The 17,133-nt window shown below is 37.0% G+C and overlaps 2 protein-coding genes across 2 annotated transcripts; one reads left to right on the top strand and one right to left on the bottom strand.

Annotated features, from left to right (window-relative positions):
- Nucleotides 1-497: 497 nt before the first annotated feature.
- LOC125819258 (staphylococcal-like nuclease CAN2) lies at nucleotides 498-2,436 on the top strand. The gene is made up of 9 exons (XM_049498727.1): nucleotides 498-701; nucleotides 783-838; nucleotides 931-1,045; nucleotides 1,116-1,229; nucleotides 1,309-1,496; nucleotides 1,561-1,617; nucleotides 1,707-1,866; nucleotides 1,952-2,020; nucleotides 2,097-2,436. Exons 1-9 carry the CDS (start codon nucleotides 573-575, stop codon nucleotides 2,199-2,201), a joined length of 993 nt encoding a protein of 330 aa, XP_049354684.1. The 5' UTR covers nucleotides 498-572; the 3' UTR covers nucleotides 2,202-2,436.
- A 209-nt stretch (nucleotides 2,437-2,645) lies between these two features.
- LOC125819267 (uncharacterized) lies at nucleotides 2,646-16,594 on the bottom strand. Its single transcript, XM_049498734.1, has 4 exons — nucleotides 16,109-16,594; nucleotides 15,099-15,168; nucleotides 14,897-14,989; nucleotides 2,646-2,905 (listed from the first exon to the last, which is right to left on the bottom strand). Exons 1-3 carry the CDS (start codon nucleotides 16,508-16,510, stop codon nucleotides 14,931-14,933), a joined length of 531 nt encoding a protein of 176 aa, XP_049354691.1. The 5' UTR covers nucleotides 16,511-16,594; the 3' UTR covers nucleotides 2,646-2,905; nucleotides 14,897-14,930.
- Nucleotides 16,595-17,133: the final 539 nt, after the last annotated feature.

Raw genomic sequence — 17,133 nt, 5'->3', positions numbered from 1 at the left:
TCTCTAAAAAGAATTGCGGCATCTATAATAAATTTTACAAGAAAATAAGTGAAATGATCATCAAAATAATAAATTCAAATTAGCCGTTGAATTTAAAAAGTTTAAAAAAAACATGTGAAAAATGATCAAATATACCCCTCCATTATAAAATTATTAAAAATTAATTTTTCACTTCAGCTTTCGTAAAGAAAATATATCATGTTTAAATGACAAAGTTGAGAGTACATTTTTTTGATGCATCTAAACCCGTTTGAACCAATATATGTCCACCGTGATGCATAATGTAACATTGAAATTAAGGTGCATATACAATTAAAAATGGACCAGATACAGGCGTGAGGACACGAAATGTTGTGAAGGCAAAGGACCGTTGAGGCGTTGACCCATAAATATTGAAGGGTAAATACTACGTATCCTTAAACAGAATACTTTTCCTGATTGGTTCCTAAATTTGATCGCAGCTTCAATCTAACAAAAGATTCTCTTCTAACCTAAAAGCAAAATCCTCTTTACATAATAATAATCTCTTTCCTCTCTGTTTGGACCATCAAACAATAATTTAGATCCGGAGAATGGGAAACGCTCTAAGATTCTTGTATGTTAATTGCTGCAAACCTTCAGCAGACTCTGATTCCCTCAGCCATCATCCCGGCGTTTCCGCTTTAGCACACGATCTCTACAACTTTGAAATCAACTCCCAGGTAATTGAGGTCCAAGAATTAGATTTTCTCAACCAATTTTTAAGATCTGGGTTTTTCAATTTCTTTCTTTTTTCCCTTTAGGTTCCTCAAGGACTGAGTAAGCATGTTGTATCATCAAAGAAGGCGCAATCTAACTGGTAAAACTTAAGAGAATTGAATTGGGAATAGTAGTAGCTCAAGAATAGCTGTTTGATTTTCCTAAATTGTACATTTTTGGTGATAAATGAAGGTATAAGAAACTTTCGGATGCGTGGAGAGAAACAAAGCCTCCTCCTAAAACACCTGAAGAAACTTCAAGACTTGTCATTCAGACCTTGAAGAGACATCAGAAAGCAGATGTTGAGGTTTGTAACTTTGTGCTAAATTTCCATAACATTCACAACTTGTTATAATGTCTAGCAAAATTGATTTCAGGGGTTACTGGCTTTCTATGGTCTTCCTCTTCCTCACTCCTTAGTAGAACTAACTAGTGATGGCACTCCTCCATCACACCAACAAGGACTCAAGTTTGAATTGCATACTCTCCCTGTAAGAATATCGAAACTTGCTTAGCCTCTGAATCTTCAAATTAGTGTTGTAATTAATACTCGTAGAATGTATGTGCTAGGTGGATGCAAAGGCTGTGGCAGACGGAGATACAGTAACTGTATATGTTAGTACAACAGATCCTAGAGAGGCATCGTGTCTCCCAAGAGATGTGCAAAATGCAGCTATTCAAAGATCAAAGGCACGGGCTCAGAAAAATTATGCAAAAGCAGATCAACTGCACAAACAGATCATAGATTCAGGATATAGGTAAGTTGCATAAACCATACCTTTGTCTCTTTTTTAACTTTTATTCATTGAGATTCTGTCACAGGTCAATACCAGTGAACCATGAGGAAGTTCTTGCGCGAAAATATAGGATCAGATTAAGGTATTAAGACACTTGGATATTTATTTTTTTCTATATATAATTCTGCGATATATGTCAAATTGGTAAATAACGAATGAAGAAGAAATCAGGGGGATAGATGCACCAGAAAGTGCAATGCCATATGGTCAAGAGGCCAAGGAAGAACTGACTAAAGTTCTCCAGGGTAAGAGTTTAAGGGTCTTAGTTTTTGATGAAGATCGTTATGGCCGCTGTGTAGGGGATATATACTGCAATGGCATATTTGCACAGGTATTGAAATCAATCAATACCATTCTTTCTTCTCCCAGTTATTCAATTTAGGCTCTTTCCAGTTCTAAGTTGGCTTCTCAAGTAGGAAGTGATGTTAAAGAAGGGATTGGCCTGGCACTATACCGCGTATGACAAGCGTCCAGAGTTAGATAAGGTAATCTGCATTTTTATGTCGCCATAGAGTTACCAACACAATGTTTCTTAATATAATATTTTTCTCTATGGTTTAGTGGGAAAAAGAAGCTCGAGCAAAACGAATTGGCTTGTGGGCAGCCAGAAATCCTGAAATGCCATGGGAGTGGAGGAAACAGAAACGTGAAAACCAACGTTCATGAATAACAAATTCAACAGAGCCATGGTTGCCCCAACACATTAATTAAAGGCACAAGCATAAGAAAGCCACAGTAATGTTATATTCAATTGTCAAATCGTGTTGATATAGAGGAGGTGCAATGTAGAAGCATCTCCTAGTAATTTAACTCCAAGGAAGCCAAATGTAGTGTGTACTTGGGCATTCCTTGTTGTATGTATATTTATTTCTCAGGTGCTTCTATATCTATTACCATCAAACGTTTTCCTCTTCCTCTTTTGTATTTTCGTCATTTCCAGTTAAGCAACCTAACTTAGGTTCCTCTTTCAAGATAGACTACAAAATATACCTATGTTTGCTGCAAATGGACAACTCTCTAGCATGCAACAACATAAAAAGTAACTTGAGGTTTCAAGTGTCCATTCATCCAAACATCATGACTTTGAAGACATAATCCACTGAAGTTGGCTTGACGATCTAATAATAACCTTTTTTTCAGTTTTCTTCCCAGTTAAGCCAGAATTACAAGATCAAACCACCATGACACAGAAAAAATCAAAACTAATGAAAAATAATGTGATTTGCTAACAGTCCAGTCAGAGCTATGGACATGGGAGTACTTCAAATGAAAAAAAAATATCATGGAGATTAGAACAGCAGGTCCAGTTGAATGTCTGCTACCAAACTGCAAGGTACTGACGGCTTGCATATGCATAGCACAAAAATACACTGCATAAAACAAATTATAATTAGTGTATTGTAGGATATAAAGTTCCAGGCGTGAAAATTATGGCGTGCCCATAGGCAGAAGAAACTTGAAAAGGATGCTAAAACATGCGAGTACAATTTAACATTTTGCTCCATTTCTACTGAGATGATATAAGCAACCAGAGTCTGCCCCTCATCATCCCCAAAAAAGACTTCCATAAAAGAAAAGCGGCTACAGTACACAACTGGGAAAAAAAAGTAGTAGTTGCCTAGCCCTCTAAACAATGGCAGGTAATAGTTGTATTTCCACCATCATATCCTGCACACTTTGCTTCCTAAGGACACATCACACATGTATTATGATATCATTTGTTCTGATATAAGCAACAGAAAATACCCCCAACAAATGCCCCTTCTGCATTACTTGATGAAGACTCATAAATGATGCTTCACAAACGGGAGTTACCCAAACCAAGAATGACAACAGATATCACAAAGATGGAAAAAGCAAGCGCTCTTCGTTGTTTACAACAGTAAAAACGCTCATGTTTTACTCAGTAAAGCAACAATCTCATAAATACCCAAAAATCAAAACCTACTCAATTTTCTTTCCCAATGAGTGAGCAAACTGGAGATGCATAAAATAAATCAAAAGACATTGAGAAACTAGTGTGGACTCGACTAAAATTGCAAATGAGCAAATTATAGTCTCTTACTTTATCAACACAGAAAAATTGTCACAAGTGGTGAAACAAAAGATAGCCACACTTAAAAATGAATCTCTAGCAGAAGGACAAAATTGTCCAGTTTGTTCCATCTCAAATCCCTTTCAAGCAACTTTATCTAAAGCCTTTAACATATACACTTACGTATTTGGTTTGGGTTTTAGTTTGGTGGGTCGCAGGTTAGGTTTAATGGGGGATTCATTCAAAACAAATAAATTACCTGTGGATCCACACATAATCAAAGTTGCACTTTATTGTTGAACACCACATGGTGAATCACATTGTATGGTGATATAGTTGCTATTATTAAATAAAATTAACAAAAACTCTCTTTAAATGTAGGGGAAAAGGTCAAATATATGCAATCAGATCAAACAAACTCAACCACGCAATCTCTGTGTAATGTGTGGCATATATGTTTGTGTGATATCACTGATATGTGCTTAATGGAGCATGCATATTGTGCATGATAAGAAGTACTCCATCCATCCCATATTAGTTGTCCACTTCAGTAATTTGGGACAACTATTTGTAGTAAGGTGGACAACTAATATGGGACGGAGGGAGTAGAAAATAACTTAGTGGCCAATTACCACCAAAATACACATCAAAAGTGGCTCAACAACTTCCCATCCCTATCACTAGCAATAGTTCGAGGTGTACCATGCAATTTAACTTCTTTTACAAATAGTTTAGCAACATAGAAAGCATAAATAGTTTTTAAGCATAAAGGGAACGACACACTTGGGAACCTATCTTTTAAACATTCTAAAAACGCAACACCAGAAAACAACAAACATAAAGTCCTCTAATTTGTTCAAAACCCATCAATTTACAGAGAAATATACACCAGCTACTTTAATTCCATCCCAAGTTTGTCGAGATCAACAAGATGGAAGGGAACAGTGAGAAAACAAGCGGGAGAGATAAAAGGTGAGTTTGATGAAAGGAAAAAAGAAAAGAAAGATGGCCGAGAAAAAATAAAAACAGCCAGGAAAGAGGCAGCAACAAGAGAGAAACGAAACAAGGGGCTTAGGCAAAAATATAGGAACCAAAAAATAAAAAATCTATATATAATAATCAAAAATGATTTGAGTGCAAGAAAAGAGGGTAGTACAAATACTCCTTACATGTAGAGATTGTTTAATTCTAAGGAACTAACTTCTTTCTTTACCTACTTCTATTTCCAATCTTTTGTATGATTTTGAAAATGTATTTCCTAAGGATTTACCACCTTTAAGAGGAATAGAACGTCAAATTGACTTTGTGACAGTATCTCAAATTCCAAATAGGCCTCTACCCATAGGAGCAATCCTGAGAAACAAAGGAACTGCAAAGACAAGTTGAGGAGCTTTTTGAAAAAAGTTTGGAAAAAAAATGAACACGAGTACATATTACATATTATGTATTAGTCCAATTGATGCAAAGGACGGAACTTGGAGGATGTATGGTGACGGTCGTGCCATGAATAAAATAATGGTGAAGTATCATCATCTCATTCTTCGTCTTATAATATGTTAGATCCATCATTAATGGCATGGTTCTAAAGTCTTTTCAAAAATTAATTTGAAGAGTAGTTACCATCAAATTATAACTTAACGATTGGGAAGTTGATAGATTGACAGAATTCTACAAGACTCAGGAACAGGTCCAAGATCTCACCACAAATGAAGACAGCTTAATTAGATGAAAGACTAGCTGGGAGGATTCTCTGTTAAATCTGTTTATAACTGTTTCCAGAGCACCTATTCACAAGGCGGGTGTTGGCCTTGAAGATGATATCGAAAGTCAAAATCCCACACAAGGTAGCATGCTTCACGTTGTTATTGGCAAGACAAGTTGTCTTAACTCAAGATACGCTTATTGAAAGGGGTCTTCTGTTCCAGATATTGTTGGTGTGGTGAGGAAGCAGAAGCAGAGACAGTAAACAATCTCATTTTACACTGTAAAGTGACGGATCAATTATGGTAGATCGTCATCAACTTGAGGGGAATCAAGTGGACTATGCCAAGGAGTACACAGGAAGTTTTAGCTTTGCTAGAACAGAAATGGTAATCTGTCAGGACACGGAGAGATAAAAAATTGTCCCAGCTTGCATATGGTGGACAATCTGGAAGGAGAGAAAACAGAGATGCTTTGAAGACAAGAGCAATCCTTTCCCAAAGATAAAGATGAATTGTTTAGCATTTTTTACTATTGGTGTATTAATGAATACCCTCATTTTGACTACTACTTGTAATTATTACTGGACTACTTTCTTGGAGTAGTTCTTTTGTTTATACTGCATATGTTGCCTGCTCAACAACCAAAAAAAGAGATCAAAGAGCCTAGGAATGATGTTGCTTGAAAAAGTTCCAACGTAAATTGGTTGAAAAGTGAGATAACAATATCAAGTTCTTCTCTTGCACACCCAGTACTCATTAAAAGATATAGCTTCCTTGAAAATATATAAAATAAAATAAATGGACAGGTGTTCATGAGGATAATCAAGTTAGGGAAAAGATTCTACGATATTTACATACAGACATTATATAAGGAAAAGGAAGTGTTGAGGCTAGGAATGGAGGTGTTGAATTGCAAAGTATTAGCTTTGAAGAGAAGAGCTTGAAGGGAGAATTTTAAAAAACACTTTTTTTTTTAAGTCTTTTGAGTATTTTGAGAAAAAACTTTGAGTTCTAATAATGATATCTAACATGGTGTAGAGATTGCCTGGGTGATTAAGCACTTCGACCAAATAGTCTCAGTTATACATTTTCCAAATATGATTGGGACATGGTAAACAATGATGCAATGAAGTGTAAGGATCACTTCCACCAATATGGATCCGTATTCCCTCTTTCATGGCCACATATCCTTCCGGGTACGGAATGGGGAATCCTTTTTTACATGAATCCTATTTTCATTCCTCCTTAATATCCATTTTTTCTTAACAATATCTTCGTCATTTGATTCCATAGAACTCCGTTAGATAGGAACAGATCTGATAAATATCGTTAACCCTCAAAAAGAGTATAAGAATGGAAAGATCCATTAGATAAAGACTGTGAGAGGACGCCCTTGTTTTAATTGCTCTACCACATATGTTGTAGTTATTTTATGTGTTCACCTTGAAAGTTAGTGGTTTTCCCGAGATCATCAGAGTTCTTCACCAAATTAGATAGAGTGGGGACGATTAGATATTTTTTCATCTTGAATCTAGCACCCTCACAAGTACTATTCTTCATAAAAGAATCTTTCAAAATCTGTCACCCTTGGAGAGATAGAAGCTTTAGTTACTCATATAATCATGATTCCAGGGAGGGGAGGGGAGGGGGGGGTGTATGGTAAAGATTTTCAACTTAGAACTCTGGTAGGGATGTAGAAGATTGTGGCAGAGCTGTTGTCGGTAAAATTGAGGTCGGTAATGGATATAAGCTCACATCTAGCAATCAGAATGCTCTTTTGTGAAGGAGAGTAACTCTGGATGCAAGTATACTTGCTAATGAGATAATAGGCTCTAGAATGAGATGTGATACACCATCATTACTAATTAACATCAAAAAGGTTGATGACAATTGCATTGGAATTTCTGGTTATACATCCTTTTTAGGAAGAACTTGGGGAAAATTATAAGAGGTGAAAATATCATTGATTATCCACTACGAGTCTCCAGCTTTGCATTCGACCATATGTCTGCCAAGAATCTTTTTATTCTGGTTTAAACTGTATGTTTGAGTAGGGGCAAGTGTGAGATTTCGAGAATTCTAATTTTAGAGAACCCAAACTGCCTTAAAATACAAATATTTAGTTTCATATTAAGTGGGTGTTTGGAGTGACTTATTTTTAGTGACTTTTGGCTTTTGAATTGTTTTTTGGTTTTGGAAGTGTTTGGATAACACAAAAAGTGTTTTTAAGCACTTTCAAACTGAAAAGGTACAAAAAAAAAAGTCACAAGTTGGGTGTCCCAACTTATGACTTTTGACTTTTAACTTATAAGTCACTTTTTAAAAGCCAATACAAACACCCTAAATATGCTAAATAAAGTTGGATGGATGAATACTGATGATTCATATAGCCGACTCCAGCTAATTAGCAACTGTAATACAGATTTATTGATCGATTAGAGTACATGAAATAGATCTATTGTCATCGTTGATAGATAGGTGGAACAAACCATAGATAGAGGTTTCTTGAGTGGCAGTGAGGTAAACAGTGGTAGAACGAGAAGACACCTCTATTTCAGTCTTCAATAGCAGGTGTCTTCTAAGGCACAGATAAGACAGGTATGATTCACATGCAGAGCATGATGTGATTTAAAGTAGTATCAGAACTACATGTAAGCCTGGAAAATGCAGAATTATTACTGGTTGGAGAAGTAAAAAAACACACCAGAATTAACATAGGTTTGTGGTGTAAGTTGGCTAACATCCTGGCTACATATATATCATTATATATGGGCCTATCTCCAGAAGGAAAATTAAAGTACACTGAACTAAGACTACCAGTGATACAGTCATACAGAGAATCAAATTGAGGTTGGAAGGGTGGAACACGCATTCCTTGTTTGAGGGTGACACAATAGTTCTCAATCAACTCTCTAGTCTGGAAAGCATCCTGGAGCATAGATTACTTACTACTGATGAGCTTCTTCAAAAAGGTCATGTGGCTATGGAGTCTAAGGTAACAAAGAATGAGGAATAGCATTGAGGAAGAGGCCTCGAGTACAATGGTTGAAAAGTGGGGATAAGAATACCAAATATTTTCACAGAATTGCTACAGCGCATAAGAGACTTGACTCTACTGACACTTTAGGTGATGATGGGACTACCATCTCTGATCCAGATTCTATAAAGCTGAAAATTCAGAACTACTATCAGACTCTTTACAAGGGAACAATGACTTGGAGGCCAGACTTGAATCTTCAACGGATCAAAGGCATAAATAGAGAGGAGCAGGAATGGTTATAAAGACAGTTTGAAGACGAAGAAGTTCTTGAATGTATCAGATTATGTGCAAGTGACAAAGCACCAAGACCTGATGGATTTCCAATGTGTTGTTGTCAATCTTTCTGGGTATGTATTTAAGAACTCCTATCCTAATTTATTCTCTTCAAATATGTTGTTGTTGTCAATCTTCTTCAAAGCTGGGAAGAAGCTGGGTTCAGGGAAGAAGCAGATGTGGTGGAGAATCATACCAGCAAGCATATGGTGGACTATCTGGAAGGAGAGAAATGCTAGGTTTTTGATAACATAGAGGATTGGTGTAATCAGATTTGGTCTAATGATCCTGTATCTATTATTGATGTATTAGATTCATTATAGACATAGGATCTGGATTTACTTGTAAATATGGCCCTAGTACAGCCCATGTACTGATCTGTTTCTATCAATATATACAAAGTTACCAGTTTCAAAAAAAAAAAAAAAAAGGTGGTTGAAAGGTGTCAAGCTTCGCATCAGGTGAGGTGAGAATTTGGAAATCTATCATCTGCTAGTATTTTTTTGTTAAGCCAAAGCAGAACAAATTAGCTACATCAGGGTGATTCTTGTAACCTTTGAAGTAGTTTTGGATTGTGTGTGGATGGGAAGAAAAGTAGCCTATTCCCAATATGCAGGGGCTAAACAGATCAGCTGCCAACAGTTTACTTGGCATGCCCTTGGGCAATAAACACAGAGATCTGGAAATATGGGATGGGGTAGTTGAAAAGACACAGAAAAAGCTAGCTATGTGGAAGTCTCAATATTTATCACTAGGGGCAGACTAATTTTAATAAATGTTGTGTTAGATTCCTTGCCAACTTATGTTATAGCCCTATTTCTCAAACCATCTGAAGTGGTGCAGAAGCTAGATAAACTGAGAAGGGACTTCTTATAGCTAGGAAATAAGGGAGGGGGAGGGAGGGGGGAGGGGGGGGGTGTGGGCATGTTAATAGTAAACTGGAAAGTTGCTCAGCTTAACAAGATTTCAGGTGGTCCTGGTATAAGAATCCTGTGGGTTTTTTCTCTCCCGGTAGAGGCATCAGACAAGGGGATCCCTTATCACCCTTCCTTTTTATTCTGGCTATGGAGGGTTTGAGTAGGATGTTGGAGAAGGCTAAACAACTTCAATGGATAGAAGGCTTTGAGGTGGGCAATGGTTATGGTCCACCAGTCTCGATCTCACATCTTTTATTTGCTGATGACACCTTGGTTTTCTGTGGAGCTAAGAAATCTCAAGTGCAATATCTTAGCCTCACCCTTATGATCTTTGAAGCATTGTCAGGTCTCCACATCAACATGTCCAAGAGCACTATATACCCTGTAAATGAGGTCCCTGATCTGGAAGATATGGCAGCTATCATGTGTTGCGCTACTGGCTCCTTTCCCACCACTTACTTGGGTATGCCTTTGGGTGCTATGAATAGATCATCTCAAGTTTGGAATGTGATTGTGGAAAAGTTTGAGAGAAGGTTAGCCTCCTGGCAACAACAATACCTCTCTCTAGGGGGGAGATTAACACTCATCAATAGTGTATTGGACAGCATTCCCACCTATTTTATGTCCTTACTCCTTATGCCAGCTAAGGTGAAACAGCGACTTGACAAAATCAGGAGAAACTTTCTCTGGGAAGGCAACAACAAGGACCACAAAATTCACCTTGTTAAATGGGCCAAAGTCACTTTGCCAAAACAATATGGAGGATTGGGGATAAAAGACTTGGCCTTACATAACAAGTGTTTGCTATTGAAGTGGCACTGGAGATACAATCAAGAGGCGGCTGGCTTGTGGAAGGAAGTGATTCAAGCAAAGTATGGTAGTGATAGTTATTGGTGCTCTAATAAAGTCAGTACCTCTTATGGCACGGGGGTCTGGAGAGATATAAGGAAACTGTGGGAAAAATTCTTCAGTGATGCCTCACTTATGGTGGGAAATGGGGAACATATTCAGTTTTGGAAAGATATTTGGCTAGGAGACACTCCTCTAATGAATGTTTTTCCAAGCATTTTCCAGATTGCATCTCATCCAGACTCAACCATCTCGCAGTACAGGGAAGACAATGTGTGGAATCTGATCCTAAGGAGAAATCTTAATGACTGGGAGTTGGAAGAGGTTTTTAGCCTTATGGCCACCATTCAGACTAGTGCAATCAACAGTCAACGCAGGGACAAACTTATCTGGAGACATAGCAGGGATGGATCCTACACAGTTAAAGCATGCTACCTTCAACAAAGCTCCAAGAAGACCGTAATTGATCAATGGCCATGGAAATTAATCTGGAGAACTAAGTTGCCACCTAAAGTTATTTGTTTCAGTTGGATTACTCTAAAAGACTCTTGCTTGACTCAGAATAATCTCATGAGGAGGAAATTCCAAATAGTCAACAGATGCTACATGTGCTTGTGCAACTCAGAATCTATTAATCACTTGTTCCTTCATTGCACAGTTGCAACAGGCCTATGGAACATGTTCTTCTCACTTTTTGGACTCACTTGGGTCATGCCAAGATCATTGAGAGAGGCTTTTGTGTGTTGGAGTTCTTGGAAAGTTGGGAAGTCCGTCAAGCATATTTGGTCTTTGGTTCCAGCCTGTATTTTGTGGTGCTTATGGACGGAGAGGAACAAAAGATGTTTTGATGGCACCCCAACTCCCATCTCTACCTTTAAAGCAAGATGTTTGATTACTCTTTTTGGTTGGGTTAATCTCTCTCCTGTACTTAGTGTCGATTCTTTCCTAGAATTTATCAGCTCCATAGATCTCTGCTGTTAGCTGTTTAGATAGCTTTTTTTGCCTTTTTGGGAGCTGATATTTCTTTCTTTTGTAATCTGTGCATTTGCTTGATGCTTTGTTAATGACATTCTTCTTACTTCATCAAAAAAAAAAAAAAAAAGAATCCTGAATACACAGAATACTTGATAATGAAATGGATATGGAGATATGAGGGAGAACATCAAACATTATGGAAAGAGGCTAAGTTGCTCAGACTCGGGTGCGGGTATCCGAGACGGATGCGAATCCGAGAGTCAGATTCGGCAAAAATTAAATTTTAAGATTCGGGGTGCGAATCCGAGTATGGATACAGGTGCGGGGATACGGTTAATTGGTATACCTGGTATATATATAATATAAGGTGTAATTTTATATATACATGGTATAATTGCTTATTATTTTTAGCGTACCTCCAAAAATAAATTATATCAATAACAACAATAATAATATATCTAGTATAATCAAATAAGTGGATATATATTTATATAATAAAATATTACTAAAAATATTTATGAAATATATAAAATTTATTTTATAAATAAAAAAGGACACACTTATCTAGAGAAACCCTTCGTCTCTAGTTTTCTTTTTCAAGAAAAGTTGAAAAGACTCTACTTTTTCAAAAAAGATAAAAAAGTTGTACTTCCTGTACTTTTTCAAGAAAAAACTCCTCATCTTTCTTCTTCTCCGTTTTCAAGCTTCGTACAGCTCCGCCTCCTCTCTGAAGAGGTCACCAGAAACTGATCTCCTTTTCCCCAAATTTTTTTCTCGACTCTGGTCAAAGTGTCCGGATCGGATTGACCGAATCTGACATGCACCCCGCACCAGTGTCGCGTCGAGACGGGTTCGCCTGCAAAAATGAAGAGTCCGCGCAACATAGGAAAGTAGTCATTCAAAACAAGTATGGGAAGAACAGACCATGGTGCACCAATACTGTCACTAGCACTTCAGGTGTCCAAGTTTGGAGGTCAATAAAGGCCTTGTGGACCAAAATTCTCAGATAATATCACTTGTAAGGTAGGCAATGGAAACAAAATTCTTTTTTGGGAAGATATATGGAAAGGACAGATGGCATTGAAGAACTCCTATCCTAATCTATTCTCTTTTTGCACCAATCCTGGGGATGATAATTGGTCCAATCATGGGTGGGACATCTCCTTCAGGAGATATTTGAATGATTGGAAAGTGGATAGATTGGCTCAACTCTTACAAGAAATCAACAGCTTCAAAGGCACTACTCCGATCCCCGACACAATCATATGGAAACAAGTTAATGATGGTAAAAACTCTGCGAACTGACTACAAAAAAAGAAGGGAGCAGCCAGGATGTGGGATAGAACCATGGAAGCAGATCTGAAAAAGTTTGGCACCAACTAAGGTTAGATGTTTTTCAGCACCAACTAAGGCTGGGCACCGAACCGGAATGGGACTACCGGACCGGAACGAACCGGTACCGGACCGGAATGGGACGGTTTGTTGACCGGTACCGGGATGAACCGGACCGGAACTACCGGGATGGAGGCTCAGTTCCGTCCCGTCCCACTATATACCGGGACGGACCGGACCGGAACGGGATGGGATAAACGGGACGGCACATATAGCTATTTCAAAAAATAATTATTTTTTTTGAGTTATTTTGAATTATGAAAATACGAATGTTTTTTTTATTTTTCTAAGTTATATTAGTTTATAGTATTTGAGTTTTAAAATTTATAATAATTTTACTTAAGTTTATTTTAAAGATATTTTTTTAAATTTTTACGTATATAAGTTTGTAAGTTAAGTTTAATAAAGTTATTTTTTTTAAGTTTTTGAGCTTATGTAGTTCTATTATAAGTTTTAAAGATTTGAATCTTTTGAAGTTTATAAGTTATTAAGCTATTAAGTTATACTTATAACTTGTAAGTTAAATAACTTAAGTTTGTAATTTTAAAAAATTAAATAAACAAAAAAGAAATGCTAATAAAAGTAAATAATGACAAAAATATTATTTTTTATTTTAATTAAAAACGATTTACCGGGACCGGAACGGAACCGGAATGAACCGGGATGAACCGGTACCGGTATACCGGTGCCAAATCATGATACCGTTCCGTTCCGTGTACCGGTTCAGTGTATCCCATCCCGTCCCGAATACTACCGGACCGGAACGAACCGGAACGGAACCGGTACAACCGGTACAACCCGTTCCGGTGCCCAGCCTTAGCACCAACTAAGGTTAAATGCTTTTCTTGGCTGGTGGCCAGGAAAGCATGCCTTGCACAGGAAATTCTGAAAAGAAGGGGGTTCCAAATAGTATCTAGATGCTTCTTATGTAATGAAGCAGAAGAAACTAATAGCCATCTGCTTCTGCACTGCAAGATAACTGCACAAATTTGGTCCTTATTCTTAAGTCTCACAAACAAAATGGACAACGCCAGAACATGTTGCAGATCTGTTGAGTTGATGGATTAGGAGAGAAGGAAACAAGAGTCAAAAGAAGTGGTGGAGAACAATCCCAGCTTGCATTCAGAAAGTTAAATGAAATTGTATTATATCCTATGAGTTTTGGTGTAAAGAGGAATGTATAGATGAAGTAGAACAGATCATTGATCTATTAGGTTCCCTGTAACTTCTCTTTTGTATTTAGTTTTTCTGGTTCAATATTTATGGGGTCTTCAGCTTTAAGGTATGTTGAGGAAGAAAACATTACTAGTTTCAAAAAACATAACTCATGGGGTGAAATTGCATTGTAGTGAGTTGATGTTGCTTGTGTAAAAAAGCAAGGGAAGGATCATCAGCTGCTATATTGCAATTCTGCAATGGAACATATTCAATATTTAATTTATCATGGGTACAACCTATGGCAGTGGCAAAAGCTGTTGCAAGTTGGGCAAGAAAGCTGAACTCCAGAAAGAAAGAAACATGGAATGTAGCTCCTTCTTGCATTTTTTGGTTGATTCCACAAGAAACAAGAAACGGCATAATTTTGAAGCTATGGAAAAGCACGTGAGGCCTCCACGAGGTAGAGATAAGGTCTATGTAAACTCCACCCTCCCCGAACCCCACCTGTGGAATTTCACTAGTATTTTGTCATTGGAAAAGCACATAAGGAGGGCTAAGAGATCATTTTTCTTCCATTTATACTTTTGGTGCAAAAATAATTCCCGTACTAAAGTTTTGATGTATTTACAATTGCATGTAAGTTTGAGACCATCTTAGTTCAATATTAATAGAACATCTTCATATACATCCCCGAAAAATAATATACATCAACCCCACATACGCTGTAAAAACTCTCAAATCATAGAGATATTTTGTACGCAAGATAAAACAACTTAACTCTATGATCTTTAGCAGACCCATAATGTCGCAGAACACTTGCTGCTAAAGAAGACAACAAAGAATCTAGATAGAGTGGCATTGTCATACACTACTACATACAGAGTTCAATATCCTAGCAAGTGCAACAACTTTCAAACAACTTAGATCAGAAATAGAACAAGACATTGCACAATAGAAGTGAAAGAAACGAATTCAATGGACCCTCTTTTTATTGTTAGAATGAATGCAATGAAACTTACAATGCCACAGCCTGTTTAACCCATGAAAAGAGCTTCAATTTTGCTTTGTATCCTCCACAGTATCATCAGAATCAGAATCACTGGCATTATAGCCTAAAAAGGAAGAAAAGATGAACACCACACAATAACAGTGAACCAATATAAAAGTTAATCAATAAAAAATAGCAAACTGATAAAATCAGTAAACAGAAAATCTACATACCTGGGCGTTTATCACTCACTTTCCATGCCGATGACCGACTCTTTGAAGCTCGGGTAATCCAAGCTCTTCCCTGTACCCAAATTGACCAATCAGTAGAAGCACTTCCCACATCCTCAGAGACAGCAAATAGAGACGGAAAACCGAAAAACTGTCAATGTTTCAAACAAACCTAAAACTCTACTTCTGGGCAGTGGAAAGAGTGGAACTATTTTATTTTGACTGCTTTGAAAACTTCGGGCAACTTCTAATAAATAGATTTATGAAATTGAACAGGCACACTGTGGTTATTCACTTCTTTGATTACAGAGAAGACAAGTAAGCATGTAAATGTTGGTACATCCTCTTAATCATGTGTAACTTCATTAAGAATAAACTAAGCACTTAAATCATGCTAATTTTTCTTCTCCTTATCTTAAATTATTAAAGAGTTCAAGTTCAATTGGATTGTTGCTATCTTCACATGATGGATACTTTCTGTTAATTATGGGTTTCTTCTAGTAGTATTTATAAGGCACACACGAGCTTGAATGTTTGAAGATATTTCATGTGTTTGACAATAATAAACATTTGTTGTTGGCCATTTATCCCATTTTCACCCTTGTTATCGAAACTAATGTAAGACCAACATATTTGGAGGATTCTTCTGAAAAAATAAAAAATATCTAATTGTCAGTGAAGTTATTTCATCCTTTTTTATTCCAAAATCCAAAAAGCTCTTCCTACTTGGAATAGGTTAGAGGGTTCAGCATTTAATAAAGTCAACTTTACCCTGTATAAGCACAAAGAGTGTCAAAACTTCAAGTGTAAGAGCAGTTCAGACTGTGCTCTTTCAACAATACGTTTTATGGTGGTTTTCTCTGTTCATATCTTGTCAATGGAAAACAAGGATCTATACACTAGGTCATTTATAAATCACCCAGTTCAAGATTGTTAGCAAACTATGAGCAACTATAATTGAACTAAGACAAGGAATAAATGGAAGAAGATCATAGGAAGCAAAAATCAAACACCTTCTGTGCATCTTTGGATATACCATAGCCACTAAAATACATCTGACCAACAAGGACCTGCATGTTAGCGTCACCAGCTTTCGCTTCCTTGAGAGTATCGTGGAACCACCGCTTGACACAGTCAGCCACCACGTCAGCAAGAGGTAGCCGCCGCTGGTTCGACGAAGAAGTATTGGAATTGGAATTGGAGTTAGAGCTTGCTTCTTCCATGTTCTTCTTCAGCTTCAGCCGACGCTCCGATGAATCGCCGTCGACCACCGCCCTAGACTTTGCGGCCACAGGGGATGGAACTGACCTAATTCTGGATGCGGGTTTGACTTGGGTCGGGCGCTGGATTCTGTTGGAGCTGATTATTCTGGCAAAATCTTGAATTCTATTTGGTGAAGGAAGCGATTTCCCCATAAAACGTCGCAGAAAAAAAACCCACTAGGCCACTACTTTTTGAATTTTCAGTAATTGCAACACCCCTAACAAGGAAATATTTGGGTACACCCACAAAATTGATTTAAAAAATACAAATTAGATCTTAATGTTCTTCTCTTTTTCTTTTTCTTTTTTAAAAAAAATGTTTTTATATTGCTTTAGATGTTGAGACTTGGGGCCGCACTCATAGATATTCATTTAGTTTGTTTTCTTTAATCAAGTGGCAATAGAAGATGTCTTGATATCCACAAATTAATTATTTTTTTAAAAAAAAGGTTCATTATTGTTGATTTTTTGAAGATTAAAATCTTAATGTGTAGCCAGCTTTTATCAACGAAATTAAAATTACAACTTTTAATTCTTTTGTACAAGTACTTTGCAAAGATGAAATAATAAATTTGTTGCATGTCGTATAAAAAATAACCAGCAGAATCTTAATAACTGACACAATTACTTGTGATAATTTTTTTGCACAACTCTTTTGGTTATAAGATCAATTGTAAGAAAAACGATATGTTTAGGGTTAAGAAGTGACGATTGACGAGGAGTGACTCATTATTCTCGTAAGAAGTGAATGGAATATTAAGTGGAGCTTTATATTT

Source organism: Solanum verrucosum, unplaced genomic scaffold, assembly GCF_900185275.1.
Source record: "Solanum verrucosum unplaced genomic scaffold, falcon-dt-bn FXZP01000207.1, whole genome shotgun sequence".
Classification (NCBI taxonomy): domain Eukaryota; kingdom Viridiplantae; phylum Streptophyta; class Magnoliopsida; order Solanales; family Solanaceae; genus Solanum; species Solanum verrucosum.
The sequence above is the reverse complement of the archived record's forward strand: the minus strand, read 5'-3'. Positions and strand labels throughout refer to the sequence as shown.